At 43.7% G+C, this 19,901-nt stretch overlaps 1 protein-coding gene across 2 annotated transcripts in view; it reads right to left on the bottom strand.

Moving 5' to 3' along the window:
- LOC140425038 (adenylate cyclase type 1-like) overlaps window positions 1–17,277 on the bottom strand; it is a 547,118-nt gene extending 529,841 nt beyond the window's left edge. For both annotated transcript variants that reach the window (XM_072508827.1, XM_072508828.1), the window contains exons 1-3: window positions 16,350–17,277; window positions 14,891–15,040; window positions 10,540–10,658 (exon numbers count right to left, since the gene is read on the bottom strand). In XM_072508827.1, the coding sequence (XP_072364928.1) occupies window positions 10,540–10,658; window positions 14,891–15,040; window positions 16,350–16,943 (863 nt within the window). In that variant the 5' untranslated portion in view covers window positions 16,944–17,277. The remainder of the gene's footprint in view (window positions 1–10,539; window positions 10,659–14,890; window positions 15,041–16,349) is intronic.
- Between the last annotated feature and the right edge of the window lie 2,624 nt (window positions 17,278–19,901).

Below are 19,901 nucleotides of genomic sequence, written 5' to 3'. Positions count from 1 at the left end.
GTCTAATGTTCAGGGAGGGTGGGGCTGAGTGGAAGGGAGGGGGAGGGGTTGGGGGAAAGGGTAGTTTGCTGGCAGAGCAGTTCCTTTGTTTTTGAATTGGTTGGATGTGGGTGATGGTGGCCACCTTGGGTGGGACTGGAGCTGGCACAGGTCGCAGTCCCGTCAGACTTACTCACGGGAGGGATACGGCTGATCCTTGGAGAAGAGGGGGGGGAGAGGGGTTGCCAGAGGCCCCTGGTCTGGTTGGTTAATGGACCAGTTAAAAGGTTCTGTTTTTTTGCACATTTGAAAAGTTTGAGGGCTGATGTGGTCTTTTTACAAGAGACTCATTTGAGGGTTAGGGAACAGACAAGGTTGCAGAAAGGATGAGTTGGGCAAGTGTTTCACTCTAGCTTTGATGCCTCATCACGGGGGACCAGGGCATTGAATAATAAGAGTGTTTTCTTTGGCAGTCCGCATTATGGTGGGCTCAGGAGGGAGGTATATTATGGTTAGTGGGGTGTTAGCGGGCAAGTCGGTGGTTTTGGTTAAAGTATATGCGCCAAATTGGGATGACGTGGATTTTATTCAAAGGGCACTGGTGTCTAATCTTGACCTCGATACTTATCAGTTGATAATAGGAGGGGGACTTCAATTGTGTGTTGGACCCGAGGCTGGACAGATTGTTATGGATACATGGTGTGGGAGGGTAAAAGTCCAAAGTCCTTCACCATATCGGGGTGGCAAAGGAACTGCTGGTGTTCATGGAACAGGTGGGGGGGGGGGGCATATTAATGGAAATTTAGACATCTGAGTGACAAGGAGTTTTCGTTCAATTTCAGTGTTCATCAGGTTTACTCACAATTGTTTTTTTTTGTGTTCAGTAGGTCATTGATCCTTGGGGTCAGGGGAGCAGGGTACTCGACGATAGTAATATCGGATCATGCCCCCCAATATGGGGATCTGTTGTTGAGGCGGGGCCGCTCTCAGCGACTCCCATGGAGATTGGACATGGTGTTGCTTGCGGAGAAGGGTTTTTGCAAGCAGATATTCTTTGCTATAAGGGAGTATGTGTAGTTGAATACGAATGGGGAGGTCTCACCCTCCACGCTCTGGGAAGCATTGAGGGCGGTTATTTAGGGGGAGACGTTTTATGAGTATGAAGAGAAGGCCAGCTGCTTGTTAGCTCACCAGCTGAGGTGGCAGGCTACTCCCCGGGAGATTGTTCAGGTTAGGGACTTGGTTGGGGGTTGGTTTCTGCCCCAGAGAAGGTCAATGAGATGTTTGAGACATTTTACTGTGGTCTATATCTGTATGAGCCTCTGGAGGAGGAATCGACAATGGTACAATTTTTAGATGAGTTGGCCTTTCCGGTGGTGGAGAGGGATAGAAGGCAAGAGTTGGAAGCGCTGATTGGACAGGTGGAGATTGTCAGCTGTATTTGTCAACTTCAGACGGGAAGGTCTGGATGGATTCACTTTCGAGTTTTAGAAACAGTTTGCAGGGCTGCTAGTTCCGCTTGCGTTGGAGATGTTCAACAACTCTTTGTCTCGGGAGGTACTGCCAGCCATCTTGGTGCAGGCAACAATCTCACTGCTCTTGAAAAAGGATAAGGATCAAGCAGAGTGTGGAGAATACCGACCTGATTCTCTGTTAAATGTTGATGTGAAGCTGTTGGCTAATGTGATGGCAACTCGTTTGGAGCCTTGTCTGCTGGGGGAGGTTTTGGAGGAACAGACATGATTTGTTAAGGGCCAGCAACGGTTAACCAACACTAGCAGACTCATGAGGGTGGTGCTGTTGCCCTCCTCAGCGGCCGAGCCAGAGGTGATTATCTCAATGGACGTGGAGAGGGCATTTGATCGGGTTGAATGGAGGTACGTTTTTGAGGTTATGGAGTGTCATGTGAGAGTACCTTTAAGAAATGAGTGTTTATAAATGGGTGTGTATATAAATATCTGTAGTGAGAGTATCTTTAAGAAATGGGTGTTTATTACTGCAGTGATGTCAGAGAGTGGGTGGAGCTGGGCTGTCTGTCAGCTTTTTACTTTCATTTTTGAGTAGGCTGAAGAGTGTGTTTTAGTTTTGTTTTAGTGTTGGAGCTGAAGCCAGACAGAGCAAGTGTACTGTTGACCTCCCTGCCATGAAAAGACTATCTGTTGATCATTTGGTGAATTCAGAATTATAAATGTTCTCAGTAGTGAATGTAAACCTAATGTTCTTCTGTTAAGAGGTGTTTTAAGTCTTGTGGATATTAAAAGGAAAGCTTAAAGGATTACTTAGTGTTGTATTCTTAGGGGGTTGTATTTGAATTAATGGTTGCTAAGACGTTCACTGTATGTTTTAAAAAGGTTAACTTGAGTTCATAGAATAAACATTGTTTTGCTTTAAAAAATACTTTTCCATTTCTGCTGTACCATACCTGTGGAGTGGGCCGTGTGCTCCCCATACCACAATCTATTAAAAGTTGTGGGTCAGGTGAACTCCATGATACACTTTGGGGTTCTCTAAACCCTGGTCCATAACAAATTGGGGGCTTGTCCAGGATAAATGTCTATCTATTGGATTGGATTAGTGAACTTAAGGACAGTGAGGGGTGAGCATATTGTGGGTGCTTTTCAGGTGTGGTATTCTAGTTGAAGTAGGGAGTGTGTTGTGGACAATGGCTCTTTCAGATGCTCTGCAGTTTTTGGGGGTGGAGTCGGTCACACGCAGTACCTTACGGACGGAGACTAAAAGCAAACTTAGAGTTGGCAAAAACTTGCAGTTAACATTATCTGACAAAATGCGAAAAGATGAGGTAATTATGGTGGTGGCGAAGCATTTAAAGTTGCCTGAGATACAGTTTGACTCATTGGAAATGGCAAAAATTCTGTTGCAAATTAAACAAATGGAACATGAGAAAGAATTAAAGCAGCTTGAATATGAAAGAGATAGAGAGAAAAAAGAAAGAGAGAGAAAGAGAGAGAGCGGAAAAAGAAAGAGAGAGCGAAAGAGATAGAGAGGAAAAAGAAAGAGCGAGCGAGAAAAAGGAAAAGGAGAGAGAAGAAAGGAGAAAAGAAAAAATAGCCCTAGCAGAACAAAAAGAAAAAGAAAGGGAGATACAGATCAGGGAAGAAGATAAAGAGGGAGTTTGAACTTCATAAAATGGCCATGAAACATAACACTCAGTTAAAATTGGCAAACGTAAAGGGAACGTACAGTTGAATGATAGTGATGAGGATAGTGAGAAAGAGCATCATAGTCGAAAACTTAGTGGGAATCTATTTAAATATGTCCAAGCATTGCCAAGGTTTGACGAGAAGGAGGTAGAAGCCTTATTCATTTAATTTGAGAAGGTGGCTAAGCAAATAAAATGGCCACAGGACATGTGGGTATTACTGATTCAAACAAAGCTGATAGGTAGGGCTAGTGAAGTGCTTGCATCACTACCGGAGGAGGTATCTGAGACGTATGAGGAGGTGAAAAAATCCATCTTTGGTGCATATGAATTAGTGCCTGAAGCCTACAGACAAAGGTTTAGAAATTGAAGGAAAGAATTTAGTCAAACGTACATGGAGTTTGAAAGGATCAAACAGAGTAATTTTGATAGGTGGATAAGGGCTTTGAAAATAGACCAAACCTATGAAGCTCTCAGAGAAATTATACTTTTGGAGGAGTTTAAAAATTCAATTCCTGATGTAGTGAGAACTCATGTGGAAGAACAGAGGGGTAACTGCAGTTAACTGTGAGGTTAGCAGCAGAAATGGCAGATGATTATGAATTAGTTCATAAATCAAAGAAAAATAGAAACTGGGGACATGAGAAATACTCAAGTGGTAGAGGCAAAGGTGATCTGATGGGAGATAATAAGGAGAGTGTACCTCAGATTAAAAAAGAAGTCCAGGAGGGTGGAAAAGTTTCAAATGTTTTCATTGTAATAAACTAGGCCATGTAAAGACATAATGTTGGTGGTTGAAGAAAAGCACTGGGAAGGCTGATGTGGTAAAACAGGATAAGACAGTGGGGTTTGTTAAAGTGGTGAAGGAAAGCCCAAGTGAAGCGAAGGAGGTACAAAAGATTGTACAGCCTGATCAAGAGGTGATTGATAAGAAGGTGCCAAATCTCTTTAAAGAATTTACTTGTGTGGGTAAAGTTTACTCAAGTGTATCAGGAGGAGCAGGTAAATAAGTCACAATTTTAAGAGATACGGGAGCTAGTCAATCTTTAATGGTAAGAGATGAGGAGTTATGTAGTTTTGGAAGAATGTTGCCAGAAAAGGTGGTAATATGTGAAATTCAGGGTGAGAGTAGTGTTTAATTATATAAGGTAAGATTGGAAAGTCCAATGAAGAGTGGTGTAATGGTAGTAGGAGTAACAGAGAAACTATCTTGTCCAGGAATACAGTTTATCTTGGGTAATGATGTAGCTGGATCGCAGGTAGGAATGATGCCTACGGTGGTTGATAAGCCAGTGGAAAATCACACAACTGAAGTGTTGAAGGATGAATATCCTGGGATTTTTCTGGGTTGTGTAGTAACAAGGTAGCAAAGTCACAGGTTAAAACAAGAGGAGAAATCAAAGGGTGAAGATGAGGTTGAAGTGCAATTATCAGAAACAATTTTTGATCAGATGGTTGAAAAAGAACAAGAACAGGTGGAGGATGAGGCAGATATTTTTAGTTCAGGAAAATTGGCGGAGTTACAACAGAAAGATGTAGAAATAAAACGGATGTATCAGAAAGCATACATGGAAGAGGAATATGTGTGTATACCAGTGTGTTATTACGGTAAAAGTGATGTCTTGATGCGAAAATGAAGACCTTTACATCTGCAGGCGGATGAAAAGTGGGCAGAAGTTCATCAAGTAGCATGGCCGGTAGGGTATAGAAAGGAGGTGTTGCGAGTTGCACATGAGTTACCAGTGGGAGGTCATTTGGGAATAAGGAAAACTCAAGCTAAAATCCAGAAACATTTTTATTGCCCTGGACTACATAAAGATGTAGTTAAATTTTGCCAATCATGTCACACATGTCAAGTGATAGGGAAATCTTAAACGGTGATAAAACCAGTGCCCTTAATACCCATTCCAGCATTTGAGGAACCTTTGACAAGGGGCCTAATTGATTGCGTAGGACCGCTTCCTAAAACAAAAAGTGGGAATCAATACCTTTTAACGATAATGGATGTGTCTACTAGGTTTCCAGAGGCCATTCCAGTACGTAATATTACAACTAAAAAGATTGTGAAGAAGTTACTTAAATTCTTTACAAGATATGGACTACCCACAGGAATACAATCGGATCAAGGATCAAATTTTACCTCATTAAAGACAATGTTGTGGGCTTATTGTCAAGATTATCCAGAGGATTGGGAAAAAGGAATTCCATTCGTACTGTTTGCAATTAGGGATGCACCCCTAATGAGTCAACTAAATTTAGTCTTTTTGAACTAATTTTTGGTCATGAGGTAAGAGGACCACTTAAATTGATGAAGGTGAGTGAGAAATCAGAACTTACATTATTCGATTACATGTCAAATTTTAGGGAATGATTAAAAGAGCAATTGAATTGGCGAGACACATTTAAAAGTTGCACAAAATGTGATGAAACGGGTAGCGGGCAAGAAATCCAAAGTTCGTAGTTTTGCCAGTGGAGATAAAGTTTTAGTGTTGTTACCAGTGGTAGGTGAACCTTTAAAAGCAAGGTTTTGTGGACCTTATCAGATTGAAAGGAAATTAAGTGAGGTGAATTATGTGGGAAAAACACCAGATAGAAGGAAGACTCACAGAGTGTGTCATGTGAATATGCTTAAAAGGTACTTTGAAAGGGAAGGAGAGAAAAAGGAGGAGGTTCTAATGATTCTAACTCAAAGGGACGAAACAAATCCAGATGACTGTGAATTTGACATACCTCAAATTAAATTGGAAAACGTTCTTAAATATTGGGATAAATTGTTGAGTTACCGTCCAGAGGAAAAACGGACTGTCCTGAAAGAGTTATTGATATCACATGGGCAAGTTTGTAGAGATAAATTGGGAAGTACTAAAATGGCTATACATGATGTAATTGTGGGAAATGCTGTTCCAATCAAACAACATCCATCCAGACTTAACACGTTAAAATTGGCACAGGTTAACAAAGAGATTGAGAGTATGCTTAAAAATGGCATAATTGAAGTGGGTTGCAGCCAATGGAGCTCACCTATAGTGATGGTACTCAAACCAGATGGTACCCAACGGTTTTGTGTGGACTATAGAAAGGTTAATGCAGTTACAAGAACGGACTCTTATCCTATCCCACATTTGGAAGATTGCATTGAGAAAGTGGGACAATCAGCTTTTATTTCCAAACTGGATTTACTTAAAGGTTACTGGCAGGTACCTTTATCCGAAAGGGCGAAGGAGATTTCAGCTTTTGTGATTCCAGATGGTATATACCAATTCAAAGTTATGCCATTTTGCATTGAAAAACACCCCAGCCACATTTCAATGGTTAACTAACAAAGTTGTTTCAGGATTACCCAATTGTGCGGTCTACGTCGAAGATCAGGTAATTTTCAGCCAGACATGGACAGAACATCTGATGGAGTTATTCGATCAACTTCAGGAGGCGGGTTTGGTGATAAACCTAGCCAAAAGTGAATGTGGAAAGGCACAAGTCACTTTCCTTGGCCATATAATTGGACAGGGTCAAATGCTCACACAGGATGTGAAACCAACAGTTATTGAGTGGTTTCCGATACCCTCAAGACAAAGGGAAATAATGCGATTTCTTGGCATGAGTGGATTTGATCGAACATTTGTGAAAATGTTTTGTAGCGTGATTGCTCCACTGATGGACATGCTGAAGAAACGTCGAAAATTTCAGTGGACAGCGGACTTTCAACAGGCATTTGATGGACTGAAAGCTGTGATAACCAATGCTCCTGTGTTGGAGAATTACAAGGGACTCTGCGATCAGATTGAACTAAAGTATCTGACTTTGAAGAGAAATGCCGAGGCATAGAGAAATGGACGGATCGTGCAGAGACCTTCTTGTTCAAAGAGACTGTCAATCAGGAAGGATTTCAGTTGGAGGAAGCAGAACAAAAATGGACTATATTATTGTACCTGTTTGCGTGTGTTGTTTTTTTTTAATCAAAAAAGTATATTTACTGTGTGCATTTCTTAAAGGATAGTGAAAAGGTGAAAAATGAACCCATCTTGAAGTTGATGGTTTATTTTTTTTCTTGGGGGGTGGTGTCATGTGAGAGTACCTTTAAGAAATGGGTGTTTATTACTGCAGTAATGTCAGAGAGTCGGTGGAGCTGGGATGTCTGTCAGCTTTTTACTTTTGTTTTTGAGCAGGCTGCAGGGTGCGTTTTAGTTTCGTTTTCAGTGTGGGAGCTGAAGTCAGACAGAGCAAGTGTAATGTTGATCTCTCTGCCATGAAAAGACTACCTCGTGATCATTTGGTGAATTCAGAATTATAAATGTTCTCAGTAGTGAATGTAAACCTAATGTGCTTCTGTTAAAAGGTGTTTTAAGTCTTGTGGATGTTAAAAGGAAAACTTACAGGATTACTTAGTGTTGTATTCTTTGGGGGTTATATTCGAATTAATGGTTGCTAAAATGTTCACTGTATGTTTTAAAAAGGTTAACTTGAGTTCATAGAATAAACATTGTTTTGTTTTAAAAAATATTTGTCCATTTCTGCTATACCACACCTGTAGTGAGCCGTGTGCTCCCCATACCACAATCTATTAAAAGTTGTGGGTCAGGTGAACTCCATGATATACTTTGGGGTTCTCTAAACCCTGGCCCATAACAGGAGCGATTTGGTTTTGGGCCAAAATTTATATTGTGAGTTAAGTTTTCATATTGGGCTCCTACTGTGTCTGTACCAATGCGCTGAGCTTGGGTTACTGCTGATTGAACAGGGGTACAAGGCAGGGTTACCCATTATCCCCGCTGTTGTTTGCGTTAGCTATCGAGTCTCTGGCCATTGTGCTTATATCGTCTTCTAAGTGGAGGAGGATAGAGCGGAGAGGGAGCGAGCATCTGGTATCCCTGATTGCGGATGATTTGTTGTTGTACATTATGGGCCCTCTCTCCAATGTGGATGAGATAATGGAGTTGCTCAGAAAGTTTGGTGCCTTCTCGGGGTACAAGTTAAACCTTGGTAAAAGTGAAATTTTTCCGCTGAAACCTCTTGGGAGGAGAGTTGATCTGGGGAGGCTACTGGCCAGGGCTAGTTTACGGTAACTGAGAATTCAGGTCGCACATGATTGGGCCTCATTCCATAAACTTAACTTTTCCAGTCTGGTGGATGGGGTGAAGGCTGATTTGAAGAGGTAGCATGCCCTTCCTTTGACCTTGTTGGGAAGAGGCCAGATGGTGAAAATGAATATTCTTCCAAGGTTTTTGTTCTTGTCCCAGTGTCTCCCAGTCTTTCTTTCTAAAGCTGTCTTTGGGAGGGTCAATAAGTTAACATTTTCTTTTGCTTTGGTGGGCAAGACCCCTTGGGCTTTTTTTAACCGAGAGATAGACAGTCTGGGGGTTGGCACTACTTAATCTGCTGTGTTATTTCTGGGTAGCAAACATTGAGAAGAAACGTGGGTTGTTTAAGAATGCAGTCTCTATATGGGGACGGATGGAGGAGGGTTTTTGTATTGGGTCGAACTTGTGAGCTCTGGATAGCCCCTCTCCCATTCTCCCTGGTGAGATTGTTGTTGGGCCTAATGGTAGTAGCCTCTGAGGATTTGGAACCAATTTAGTCAGCATTTTAAATTAGGCGCTATGTCGCTGATCGCGCCAATTTGTAGGAATCATGGGCAGGATTCTCCGCCGGCGGGATATTCCGTTTTACTGGCACCCGGGGGTTTCCCGACGGCGTGGGGCTGCCCCACAATGTGAAACCCCATTGACCAGCCAGCGTAACGGAGAATCCCGTCGGTGAGTCGGGGCAGAAATGTGGCGCGGCGGGGCAGAGAAACCAGCCCCCTAGGTTTGTGCCGGCTGGTTTAGATTCAATGTTTAGGGTATGAAAGAGGGAGGGGTTCGATAGGGTTAGATACCTGTTTTTCGAGGGTAGGTTTGCAGGGTTAGAAGTGATTTTTGAGAAGTTACAGCTTCCAAGTGGGAACGTAATTAGATGACTGCAGGTGCAGGACTTTGCACATAAAGAACTTCCTTCGTTTCCCCTTTGCATTTGGATAGGGTTCTGTCTTTGGATGAAGATGGGGAGGGAAGGATCCCAGACATATATGGGCATATGATGGTGACGGATCGGGCTTCTTTGAAAGAAGTTACGATGAAGTGGGAGGACGAGTTGGGGTTGGCCTTTGAGGGGTGGGTGTGGAGCGAAGCTCTGCATAGGGTCAACTCCACCTCCTCTTATGCGAGGTTAAGTTTGATACAGTTTAAAGTGATGCATAGGTCGCACTTGACCAGAGTGCGTATGAGTAGGTTCTTCCCGGGGGTGGAGTATAGGTGTCAGATGTTCTAGGGGGGCAGGCAAACCACACACACATTTTTGGTCTTGCCCGGCTTGCTGATTTTTGGGTTTCTTTTTTTGAAACAGTATCAGGGATTCTAGGGGTTAAGGTGGCGTCATGCCTGATGGTGGCCATCTTTGTAGTTTCGGACTTGCTGGAGCTGCAGGAGGGGAAGAAGGCAGATGCCTTAGCTTTCGCCTCTCTAGTAGCTTGGAGGTGAATCTTGCTCAGGTGGAGGTCCCTGGCACTGCCTAATGCTTTGGCTTGGTTAGGTGACTTGGTGGATTTTCTGTACCTGGAGAAATTAAAGTATACTATGAGAGGGTCGGTGGAGGAGTTTTTACTCATGGTGGCGGCAGTTTATTACCTTTTTTAAGGAGTTGGTTACTGTGAGCTGTTAGGGGGGTATATGGTGGTGATGGTCAGTTTGGTAGAGTTTTTTTTAGCGGGTGTTGGTAGGGGTTAGTCTTGGTGCGTGGCTGGGTGGGTGGATGGAGGGTGGTGTTGGGGTTATTTCTGTAATAATGTAAAACCTGTTGGAATTATTTGAATATTTTATACATTATAAACAAAACTTTTGTGCAGAAGTGAGATTTTTTAAACTAAGCAGGTACTGTGCATGCCTTGAAATTCATACTTAAAAATACCTATGAGTAACTTATAAGTGAGGAATCTATCAAGCTATTTTTTTAAAAATCAGTCTCAAAATTACATTTAAGCTGGTTCATATGGACTGTTTAACTGATATTTTATAGCTTAAGAACTTGATGTATCCATAACCCAGTGTGGAATTTCACACAGAATAAATCTTGACATGCTGAACAGTTTGAAAAATATTTGAATGTTTTCACTGTTGTTAATACAATTAGTAAACAAATAGCAGGTGTCCAATTCATTATTAGATTCTTTGCATTATAAATTGACAGTATTTTGATCCTCAGGTTACAGATTCATATGATGACCTGTGGACTTCTGCATGACAGGATGTTAAGGACATTTAATATAGAACCTTTCAGGCTATCAAACATAATCATCAACCACATGTAAATAACATAAATAGTTGCAATATTACTGAAAGAGGAAATTTAAAATCCATGTAATTTACCTGACATTGTCATGTCTTTGGATGTATATTTTATGAAATATCCTTTCGGGAGGCTTCAGGAAATCTTCCTTCATTTCCATTGCCACATTTCTAGGCAACAGGCTCATTAAAAGTCTTTCCTGTGGCAAATTACAGATTGAAATTGTAGGTAATATACAGGTATTTTTCAAATTATTACAGCATTTAAAAATACTTAAAGTACCCAAGTGTCAGATTTAAGAACTTAATAAAATAATTTATATATTTATCTCAGTACTATAATTTATTCATTTTTGCATGACCTAATGTCATCTAATGTGAATCAACGCAAGTTTGTTCATCTGATTCGCTATAAGTATTGTATACACTATTAAATTGTCCATCATCCTGCCAGTAAGGGGTTTCCTTAAAAAAATAAATCAATTTTTAAAATAATGGGTTTTCTAAGCATTTCCTAAGGGGTTGACTCTTTTTGGAAATACAGAAACTTTAACAAAACAAACATTTTTTTTTACATATAATGTACACATTTCAAATTCACACATTTATTCTAGAAGGCATTTGTGCACAAAATCAGTCAATTTTTTGTTATATGTATCATTAGTCAATCAGCAAATCTAAACATAACTGTACAAGATAAGATAAAGACCATTGATAAAAACATGTAGGTTGGTGGAGATATAATACATTAGCATCCTTGTGCGTGCACTAAAATTTGAAGTTAACTAGTTAAGGTAAATGTGGCCATTCAGCTTAACATGGTGTTAATATTGAAATTACATGGATAATTAACAAATTGAACAGGTAGCTGGACAGAGAATTAAGAGACTCTGTATGCAATATTTGTAATGCAGACAACTGTATCCCTTTATATGCTTTACAGTGTTTGTCTGAAACACAGCACCAACTTTTATGATTAATCATTCCGTAAAGATTTCCTCGTCTGCAGTTGCGACCGAATGGACAGTTCATTGAGAGCAGGTGAACTCCCAAAGAACATGTGCCCTAGAGGTCATCAAAGTTAGACAATTTACGGATACACATAGGACCAAGTTTATTTATTCTAAGAAACCCAACTCTGGTTGGCTGCAACAGTACGAATTCTGAGGACCTGAGGGACTGGCTAGATGTGCTCTAGAAGGGTTTCTTGCTCACTGTAACCAGTAAAACATTATGACCTACACGAAGTATCAGTCAGCCAGGGCTCCAAGCAAATGATCTTTACACAGAGAATTGGTAAGAGCGCGTGCTTATTAATGCAAGATAGGCCATAAGTATACCCAATTATATTTTCAATTGATATTTTCATTGGCTCCTGGAATGAAACAGGATTTCGGAATTGGGCCAGGGATCCAAATTGCTTCTGACTTTGGAACTCAAGCAGCTCTATCTATTTGTGCAAATCTTGACATCCAGTCCTCAAGGCACCTTACTGTCAGAAGTACTGCAATTAATAATTTGAAACTGTTACTCATTTTCACAGACTTTTTCTATACTTAGTTTTCTGACCGCCAGCATTCAGAATGATGGGCGGGATTCTCCGAGCCTGCGCCGGGTCGGAGAATCCTCGGGGAGGGCACGCGAATCCTGCCACGCCGCCCCGGCGCCAGGACGCGATTCTCCGTAGAGCCATTGGCATCGGCGCGGTCGGGGCCTGCTCTACGCAGCCCCCCCCCCACGGCGATTCTCAGCCCGGGATGGGCCGAGCGGCCGTACAAAAGGAAACGAGTCCCGCCAGTGCCATTCTAACCTGGTCTTACCCGGCGGGACCTCGGCGTGAATGGATCCGGGGGCGGCCTCGTGGGGAGGGAGGGGGGTCTGCCCCCGGAGGGGCCTCCGCTGTTACCTGGGGCCTACCGATCGGCGGGCTGGCCTCTCGGGCTGGGGGCCTCCTTTGTTCTGCGCCGGCCCCTGTAGCCCTACGCCATGTTGCGTCGGGGCCAGCGCAGAGAAGGGAGACACCGCCCATGTGCGCCGGTCCAAATGCGCATGCGCAGATCTGCGGTGCCCATCTGACGCCAGGACCGGCAGCTGGAGCAGCGTGGGTCGCTCCTGTGCCGTGCTGGCCCCCTGTAGGGGTCAGAATTGCTGCTCCTGAGGCCATGTTGACGCCGTCGGGAAACGCGACGGCGTTTACAACGGCGTCAACACTTCGCCTCAGGATCAGAGAATCCCGCCCGTTGTTTCTTTAAACACCAGACGCAGATTTATTCATTAAAACATTTCTACAGGAAGGCATTCCGCGCCAGAGACCCGGATTCGATTCCCTTGAGTTACTGACTGTGTGGAGTCTGCACGTTCTCCCCACATCTGTGTGGGTTTCCTCCGGGTGCTCCGGTTTCCTCCCACAAGTCCCCAAAGACATACTTGTAGGGTGAATTGGACGTTCTGAATTCGCCCTCAGTGTACCCCGAACAGGTGCCGTAGTATGGCGACTCGGGGATTTTCACAGTAACTTCATTGCAGTGTTAATGTAAACCTACACTAATAAAGGTTATTATTATTATTTTACAATCAATGTACATGCTGAATGTGAGAAACATCCAATTGGCAGTTCGAACATGATATTGCACTACACATTACTAGTCATCTTTTTTCATTAGTCAACTCAGTCTAAAGCATTCATATTGTGTTTAGAAAGCCTGACACTGTCCAATGACTTAATTATAATGCCCAACTGGGTACCAGGATGGTTCACTGTGATTTTTCCATTGTACATTATGCACCGTTTACCACACTGAAACATTTGCTTTAATATTTGTCACCAGTTTATTTGGATGGTTAATTCTAAGAACATACCCTTAAAACTGTAAAGAAAATCCTGCTGATTTATTGACTTATTTAATTTTATTTGAAGTAGGACTAGTCATAACATTTATTTGGTCTCCGTGACTGAACTTCCACTTTATCAGTCTGACAATCTAAAAGATTTGTTTAATCAGAAAACAACTTATTTTCTCCCAGAATACAGTTCCAACTTGAAAGTAAATGGAATATTTTTTGTGTAACACTCCCTGAAGACAAACAGCCAGAGAAAATTGATATCACGGAAGGAGATCACTCAGTCCATTGTATTATGCTGCCTCTTTCAAGAATAATCTGAGCCTAATTCCACTGTCCCTTAGACTTGTTTTCGTGCCTGCTTCAAATATGTATCGACCTTCCTTCCAAAAACGCGATGACCTCTGTCTCAGTTACTTTCTGTTGAAAATGACAGCTCTCTGTATAAAAAGTTATCCAACTGCTCGCCTCGTTAGCTTAGTGAACACTGACAACTGACAAATCTTCATCACTGACTCCCCAAACACATAGTTTTCCCCATTTACACTTTCAAAACCATTCATAATGTTGGATGCCTAATAAGTTTCATTTTAACCTGCTTGGCTCAAATGGAAATAGTTCCAATACCTCAAGTCTTTCCTTGACTCAGCACAAAGAAGTGTTGACTGCTTTCTGATGAAACAATATCAAGAATCTCGGGAACATATATTTTCATGCATATTGCATATATATATTAACGTTAAGTAAAATATTAAAAGCACTTAGCAAAGAAAAATCCTTCAATATGCTGGAAGCACCAGCAGGTCAGTCAGCATCTGAGGTGAGAGTAGACAAGTTAACCCTTTCTCAGGTATATTCTGGTCAGCAGGAATGGAGTTTCCCTTCTGTTAAAGTTCTGGCAGTCCTGAGGCAGGATAGGCCCCGGAAGGTTGAACTCATCTTTTCTCCCCACAGATGCTGACAGGCTTTAGCAGCAAAGTATTCTCAGTACTTTTTTTGCCCTAATTAGTTTCAGATTTCCAGCTTCCACAGAAGTCGGTGGCTCTATTGTATTGGGCACTTCAGACTGTGTGTAAATTGCAGTTCTGATGTTATTTGCCAGGGGAAATAAGGGAAAATGTAAAAATGTCCAAGGAAAAGGAGAACATGGGGGCGTGATTTGAAAAAAGAACCTGGGTTGTCTGTATCTGATTTCACTCAATAACCTGCTCAGATCAGGCTAAGCCATGATTATTAAAAGAGTAAATGTTAGGTACAGTGATGAACATTGCGAGCACGTCTGCAACTTTTGGAGGTCAGGTAGTTTGGAACTCGCGCAAAAAATTGCGGATATTTCCTAACCTCTCTCAATTTCAAAGGAGCGTGTTTTCTGCCTTTTAACACACATTTATTCATCAGTATATTATCTCCACCTCCTCTGTTTACGTTGTGTATTGTTGATAAGTTGCCTGCAAATTACATACTAAATTGTTTCATTCTCATAAATCTCCAATGCACGTGAGGACCTCGCTCCACACCATGACATCTCCCCCCTTTTCACACATCTCTCGGCTTTTTACGCTTCTCAATCTTCAGGGCCAACCCCACTCACCTGTTTCTCGTTCTCATCCTCCAGACGAAGGCGTTCCTCGATGCAGTTCCTCGCCTGGAGAAAGGCTTTCCTCTGGGCTCTCTCCGTCAGGATTCTGACAAACACCCCGGACACATTCACACTGGCGAACAGAACAGCGTTGGCCACAAGCTGAGGAGGAGAACACAATAAATGCATTGCAATCAATCCGTGCGCCTGAAACTCGTTGTAATCCACTCAACACAACCTGAAAAGTAACGTGAGTGGGTTTTTTTCTCTCTCTCTCAGGGACATTAAAACTTTTTTTTTTCGATTTTTCAAACGCCCTTCCAAGATACTGAGGAAGTAACGGTAACATTAATGATGGTTTGACACACAGATACATACAGACACTGAAGTCTTCCCATTCCCCGTTCTGCTAAAACCAGACCCTCTCTCTCCCTTACAGTAACATCCCTCGTTATCAATGTTGATCTGAGCGGCTACGCTACAGTTCAAAGCACCCCTTTTGATTTACTTTTACTGAACGAGTTTCCCTGGTCACTGGTCGCCCTGGGCTATCACCCCAGCGTCTCGGGATTGCTTTACTTACCTGAGTTTTAGGGAACTTTGCAGGGATGGATGGTTTATCCTGAAGAAAATTAGGGAGGGGGGGCACAGGTTTTAAAGTCACCAGAAACTTGGAGTGAGGGTGAAATTAGTAATTTACAAGTGGAACTGGACAAGGCAATCCCATCTCATTTTCAGACTAAAAGTAAAAATGAATGCGATGTTTGACACGGCTCAGAGGAAGGAGTCGGCGCTGTTAACAAAGGCTACTGGAAACGGCAATCCGTTATCTTCATTTAAGGTGTTTTACTGCGAGAGGGATTGAACCCTATTTTCCGTTAGGAGATCGCAGCTATAATGGATACTTTTTGTTCTGATGTGTGGAGTAATTGCCAGTCCACACAGAGAGAAAAATTCGCCAATTATTTGCCAGCAATATAGTCAGACCCTTGTCAAAGACAGGGTGGGAAGTTGCAATTGTAATTCTGCCACAGCATTTTAAACAGAAACAGAACCTGTTTTGTTTTGCAAGTCAGACCTAGACCCCTACTCTCCAGAGCTGCTACCCAGACCTGCTGAGATTGTCCAGCATTCCCTCTTTTTATTTCAAGGATCCACCAGGATTGGGATCAAGTTGATCGCTCTTAAAATAACAAAATGGGACTAATCTGACTTTCCTGCAATTCCACTTGAATGGCCAAAGACAGAACTTTAAAAGTTAGACGTGGTCCGGGAACTGTACTTCAGTTATATTCACACCTCCCAGAAATAGAAAGGAACATCGAACCCTGGAAACGCCAACTTGGAAACAATGATTCTGAGTTCATTCAAGGACATTGGGATAAAGGTGCTTGGCGGATTCGGTTCTAAGTCTTGCTCTTTTAAAACAAGAACAGTAATTCTTGTTCCTGTGAGTGGGAGAATTGCTTACCGTGCGCCAGAGTGGCTGCCTTGTGGAGGTGACCGAGGTGGCGGTGATTATGATGTGGGACACGGCCACCATCAGGCCGAAGATGATGGCCAGCAAGGTCCGAACGGGCAGCAGCGAGTAAGCGACAAAAGTGACCAACATGAGCTGCCACATGCCGTGTTCCGGGGAGGTGGGCGGCTCCAGGCCATACGATCCGAGCGAGAAGGGGCAGCAGAGGAAGCAGAAAGTAAAGGCGAAGAGCAGGCTCAGTTTGACGATCTGCTGCAGCTGGGTGACCTGCAGGTACTTGACGTTCGTGACAATAAAGAGCGAGACGAAGATGATGGTGTGAACCGGGTGAGAGCCCTTGGAGATGGAGAGGCGCGGGCCGGACAGTAACTCCACGATGGCCAGAGTGGCCGTCATGACGATGAGGATGGCCAAAGCCTTGAGGGTGGCCGTCTGCTCCAGCTTCAGGTTGTAATTCTGAAAGAGTAACTCCAGCTCCTTGCAGTCAAACTCGTCCTCGCAGCTGAGCGTGTCGAGAGCAGAGCCCGGGGCGCAGGGGCACCTCTTCCTTCTTGTCCGCACTTTACGGAACGGTACTTCCTCCATGTCATTGCCATCCAAAAGAAAAAGACCTGCAGCCACTTCTTGCGCTCGCTTCCTCGCCGAGCTCTTGTTAGGGCTGCGGCTCTGGCCGAATCCCCAGGCCGATGAGAATGACTGAGAGCTTCAAACCCAGGCACACACACACACACAGCCCTCCCCTGGCAGCCCTCCTGCTAATGTCAGGGGGGAGAGACAGAGAGAGATCAGGGCGGGGGCAAGACTAAACACAACTAGAAGTTGGCAACTGCAAGCTCAGGCAGACTCAGCCCCGGGACTGCTCTCCTCTTCCCCCTGTTGACACCCACATGCAGAGAGAGAGGTCCCATCCTTACCCCACAGTCTTGTACCAGGACTAGATTAATGACGCCTGCGCACTGCCCCCCCCCTACCCTCCCTCCCCAGAGAAACAACTCACGTCTCACACCCTAAAGCAGCTCAGACAAAACCCCAGATATCCATCCCTGCGCCTGTCTCCCTCCACACACACACACACACACACAGCACTCACTCCCCCTCCTCACCAAGCGCAGTGAGAGCCCGCAGCAGCGCCAAGGAATCAGCCCACATGCACTTCTAACATGACTGCTCACAAAAGGTGCCGCCGAGAAAAGTGAAAAGGCTGCAAAAAACACACGAGCGGCCGCTTTGCAAAGGGGAGCTAGAAATAAAAGCGAGTGGAAACGTGCAAGGAATTGAAGGTCTGTTCACATTCCAGGACCCCCGTCCCAACTCAGCTAAATCTGTACCAGGTGGAGATGGAGCAAATCCTCTGGCGGCCAGCAGCGGACTGAACTGCGTGTTTAATGTGTTTCTGAGTGAGCGGGCAGTGGATGGTGTGCTCTGCCTTTCGAGGTCAATATCAGTGGAAATGAGTGAGTGAGCTCGGTGCCTAACGCTGCCTTGAACTCAGAGCCGCAGGATGGTGCTGTGTTCTCACACACTGTTGCTTGGCCGTCGCAAGCCAGCCAAGTGTTTAAGATTTCCAATGTGTCCATTGCCGTCCATCTTCCACATTTAAGGAGCGTTCGCCTTAATTTCCAAATGATCTTCAACGACACAACCCACTTGCAGGGGCAGCAGACCGATTTGCATAAACCGCGCTTTAATGCTGTTCGCCCTGTGACCAAGGGCTGACTAAAAATAAACACACCGCGTTGGTTCGGCTTAGTGAAGCAACCCAATTTCTCCTCAATCCCAAATCACAGCAGCTTCCTGAAAGGAATAGAATCCTGCAGAATGTATTGGGGGGGGGGGGCGTAATTCTGTAATTACACTGCAAGATATAAGACAAATAACCTGATTGAATTCGGTTAATCATGTGGTGCAGAACATTTGAATTGTGATTGTATGGTATGGCAAGGGAACAGGGCGACTGAAAGGGGAACGTGCTGGAACCAAGGCTCAAGCCTTGCCCCCCCCCCCCCCAGTGCGAGGTTATAGTTTACAGGGGGGAAGGGGCACGCCAGTGACCAGAGGTAGCGCACATATCAAGCTGTTGCTCTTAATCTCTTTCCCTGCAAAACCTAATCTGGGACCGAGAGACAAATCCGGTCATGTGGAGAGGATGTCCGCCGATGGCTCCGTAAGCACCGTCAGCAGATGGTGCCTGTCAAATTAGTTTTGGACATTGTGTTAATTGCGCGGTAAGAGGTATTTCAACGACAGCAGTGCATCTCTGTACGATGTCAACATTTCCACCCAATAGATATGTCCGGTGTGAGGGTATTTTCACAGAGACCCACAGGTAGCATTGAGCTGGCGAACACCACAAACAAGCATCACCTCACCTCACCTCTGCCTCGTCCAATTAAATACTTAGCAGCTTAATGTATAAACGCCACCACCAATACTATAAACAACATGATGACAGGCGCCACTATTAGAAAACTTTCTACCAGTAATACATTTCAGATAAGACAATAAACACTTGCTCGAAGTATACACTATTTAAAGAACACGAAGTTGTACCCCTGCCCTGGCACACATTTTTACATGTCAATCAGCACTCAACATCCACACATTGGCTGTCCCTTCCCTACATAACAACGATGACTGTATCTTAGGAAAAAAATCAAGAAGTGCTGGAAAAAATTAGCAGGATGGGGAGAGAGAAACAGAGTTATTGTTTGGAGTCTGATATGCAGTTTGACTGCATGTGCCTTTAACTCTGTTGCTCTCTCCACAGATGCTGCCAGACCTGTTGAGTTTTTCCAGCATTTTCTGTTCTTATTTCAGATTTCCAACATCTGCAGTATTTTAGTTTTAGGTCAGCAGAAATTCTTTGACATGTTCTGAGCATGTGATAAGACATTAAAAATGCAATTGCTTATTTTATGGGTATTTATTTAATTTTTAATTTATAATGCCCAATTATGTTTTCCAATTAAGGGCCAATTTAGCATGGCCAATCCACCTAGCCTGCACACCTTTGGATTGTAGGAGTGGGACCCACACAGATACGGGGAGAAAGTGCAAACTCCGTGTAGCACAATCAATCACTCACGAGGCGAGAAGAAATTAAGTCAATCGATGGCTTTATTACGCAGACTTGTTCCCCAGCAGCTCGGTTACAGAATGCGGCTGCTGGGAGAACCCGGGTTCTTATACTCCGCCTTACTGGGTGGAGCCAGCAGGTGGCAGATTCAATCAGGACCCAGTGTCTGTCCACCAATAGCATCTCGGCATCACTGGGTACCGTACTAGAATTCATAGAATTCATAGAATTCATAGCCCTAATACATACCACCACATTCACGCCTTGTTAAAAAAAACCCGGCAGGGTGGTGGGTTGCATGGTGGTAGGGGTTTACAAAGTCGGTACTGGGATTCCATTAACACAGTGGCTATGCATCGATATCAACGATTAACTATTTACAATGCCGCTTTTACTGGGCTACTGAATTATTTACAGATCTTGCTTTGTCACCCAGATTCAATGAGTCAAGTAGGTGCCCTGGTCGT

This window comes from Scyliorhinus torazame, chromosome 6 (assembly GCF_047496885.1).
Source record: "Scyliorhinus torazame isolate Kashiwa2021f chromosome 6, sScyTor2.1, whole genome shotgun sequence".
Taxonomy (NCBI): domain Eukaryota; kingdom Metazoa; phylum Chordata; class Chondrichthyes; order Carcharhiniformes; family Scyliorhinidae; genus Scyliorhinus; species Scyliorhinus torazame.
This window is presented reverse-complemented; position numbering and strand designations above follow the sequence as displayed.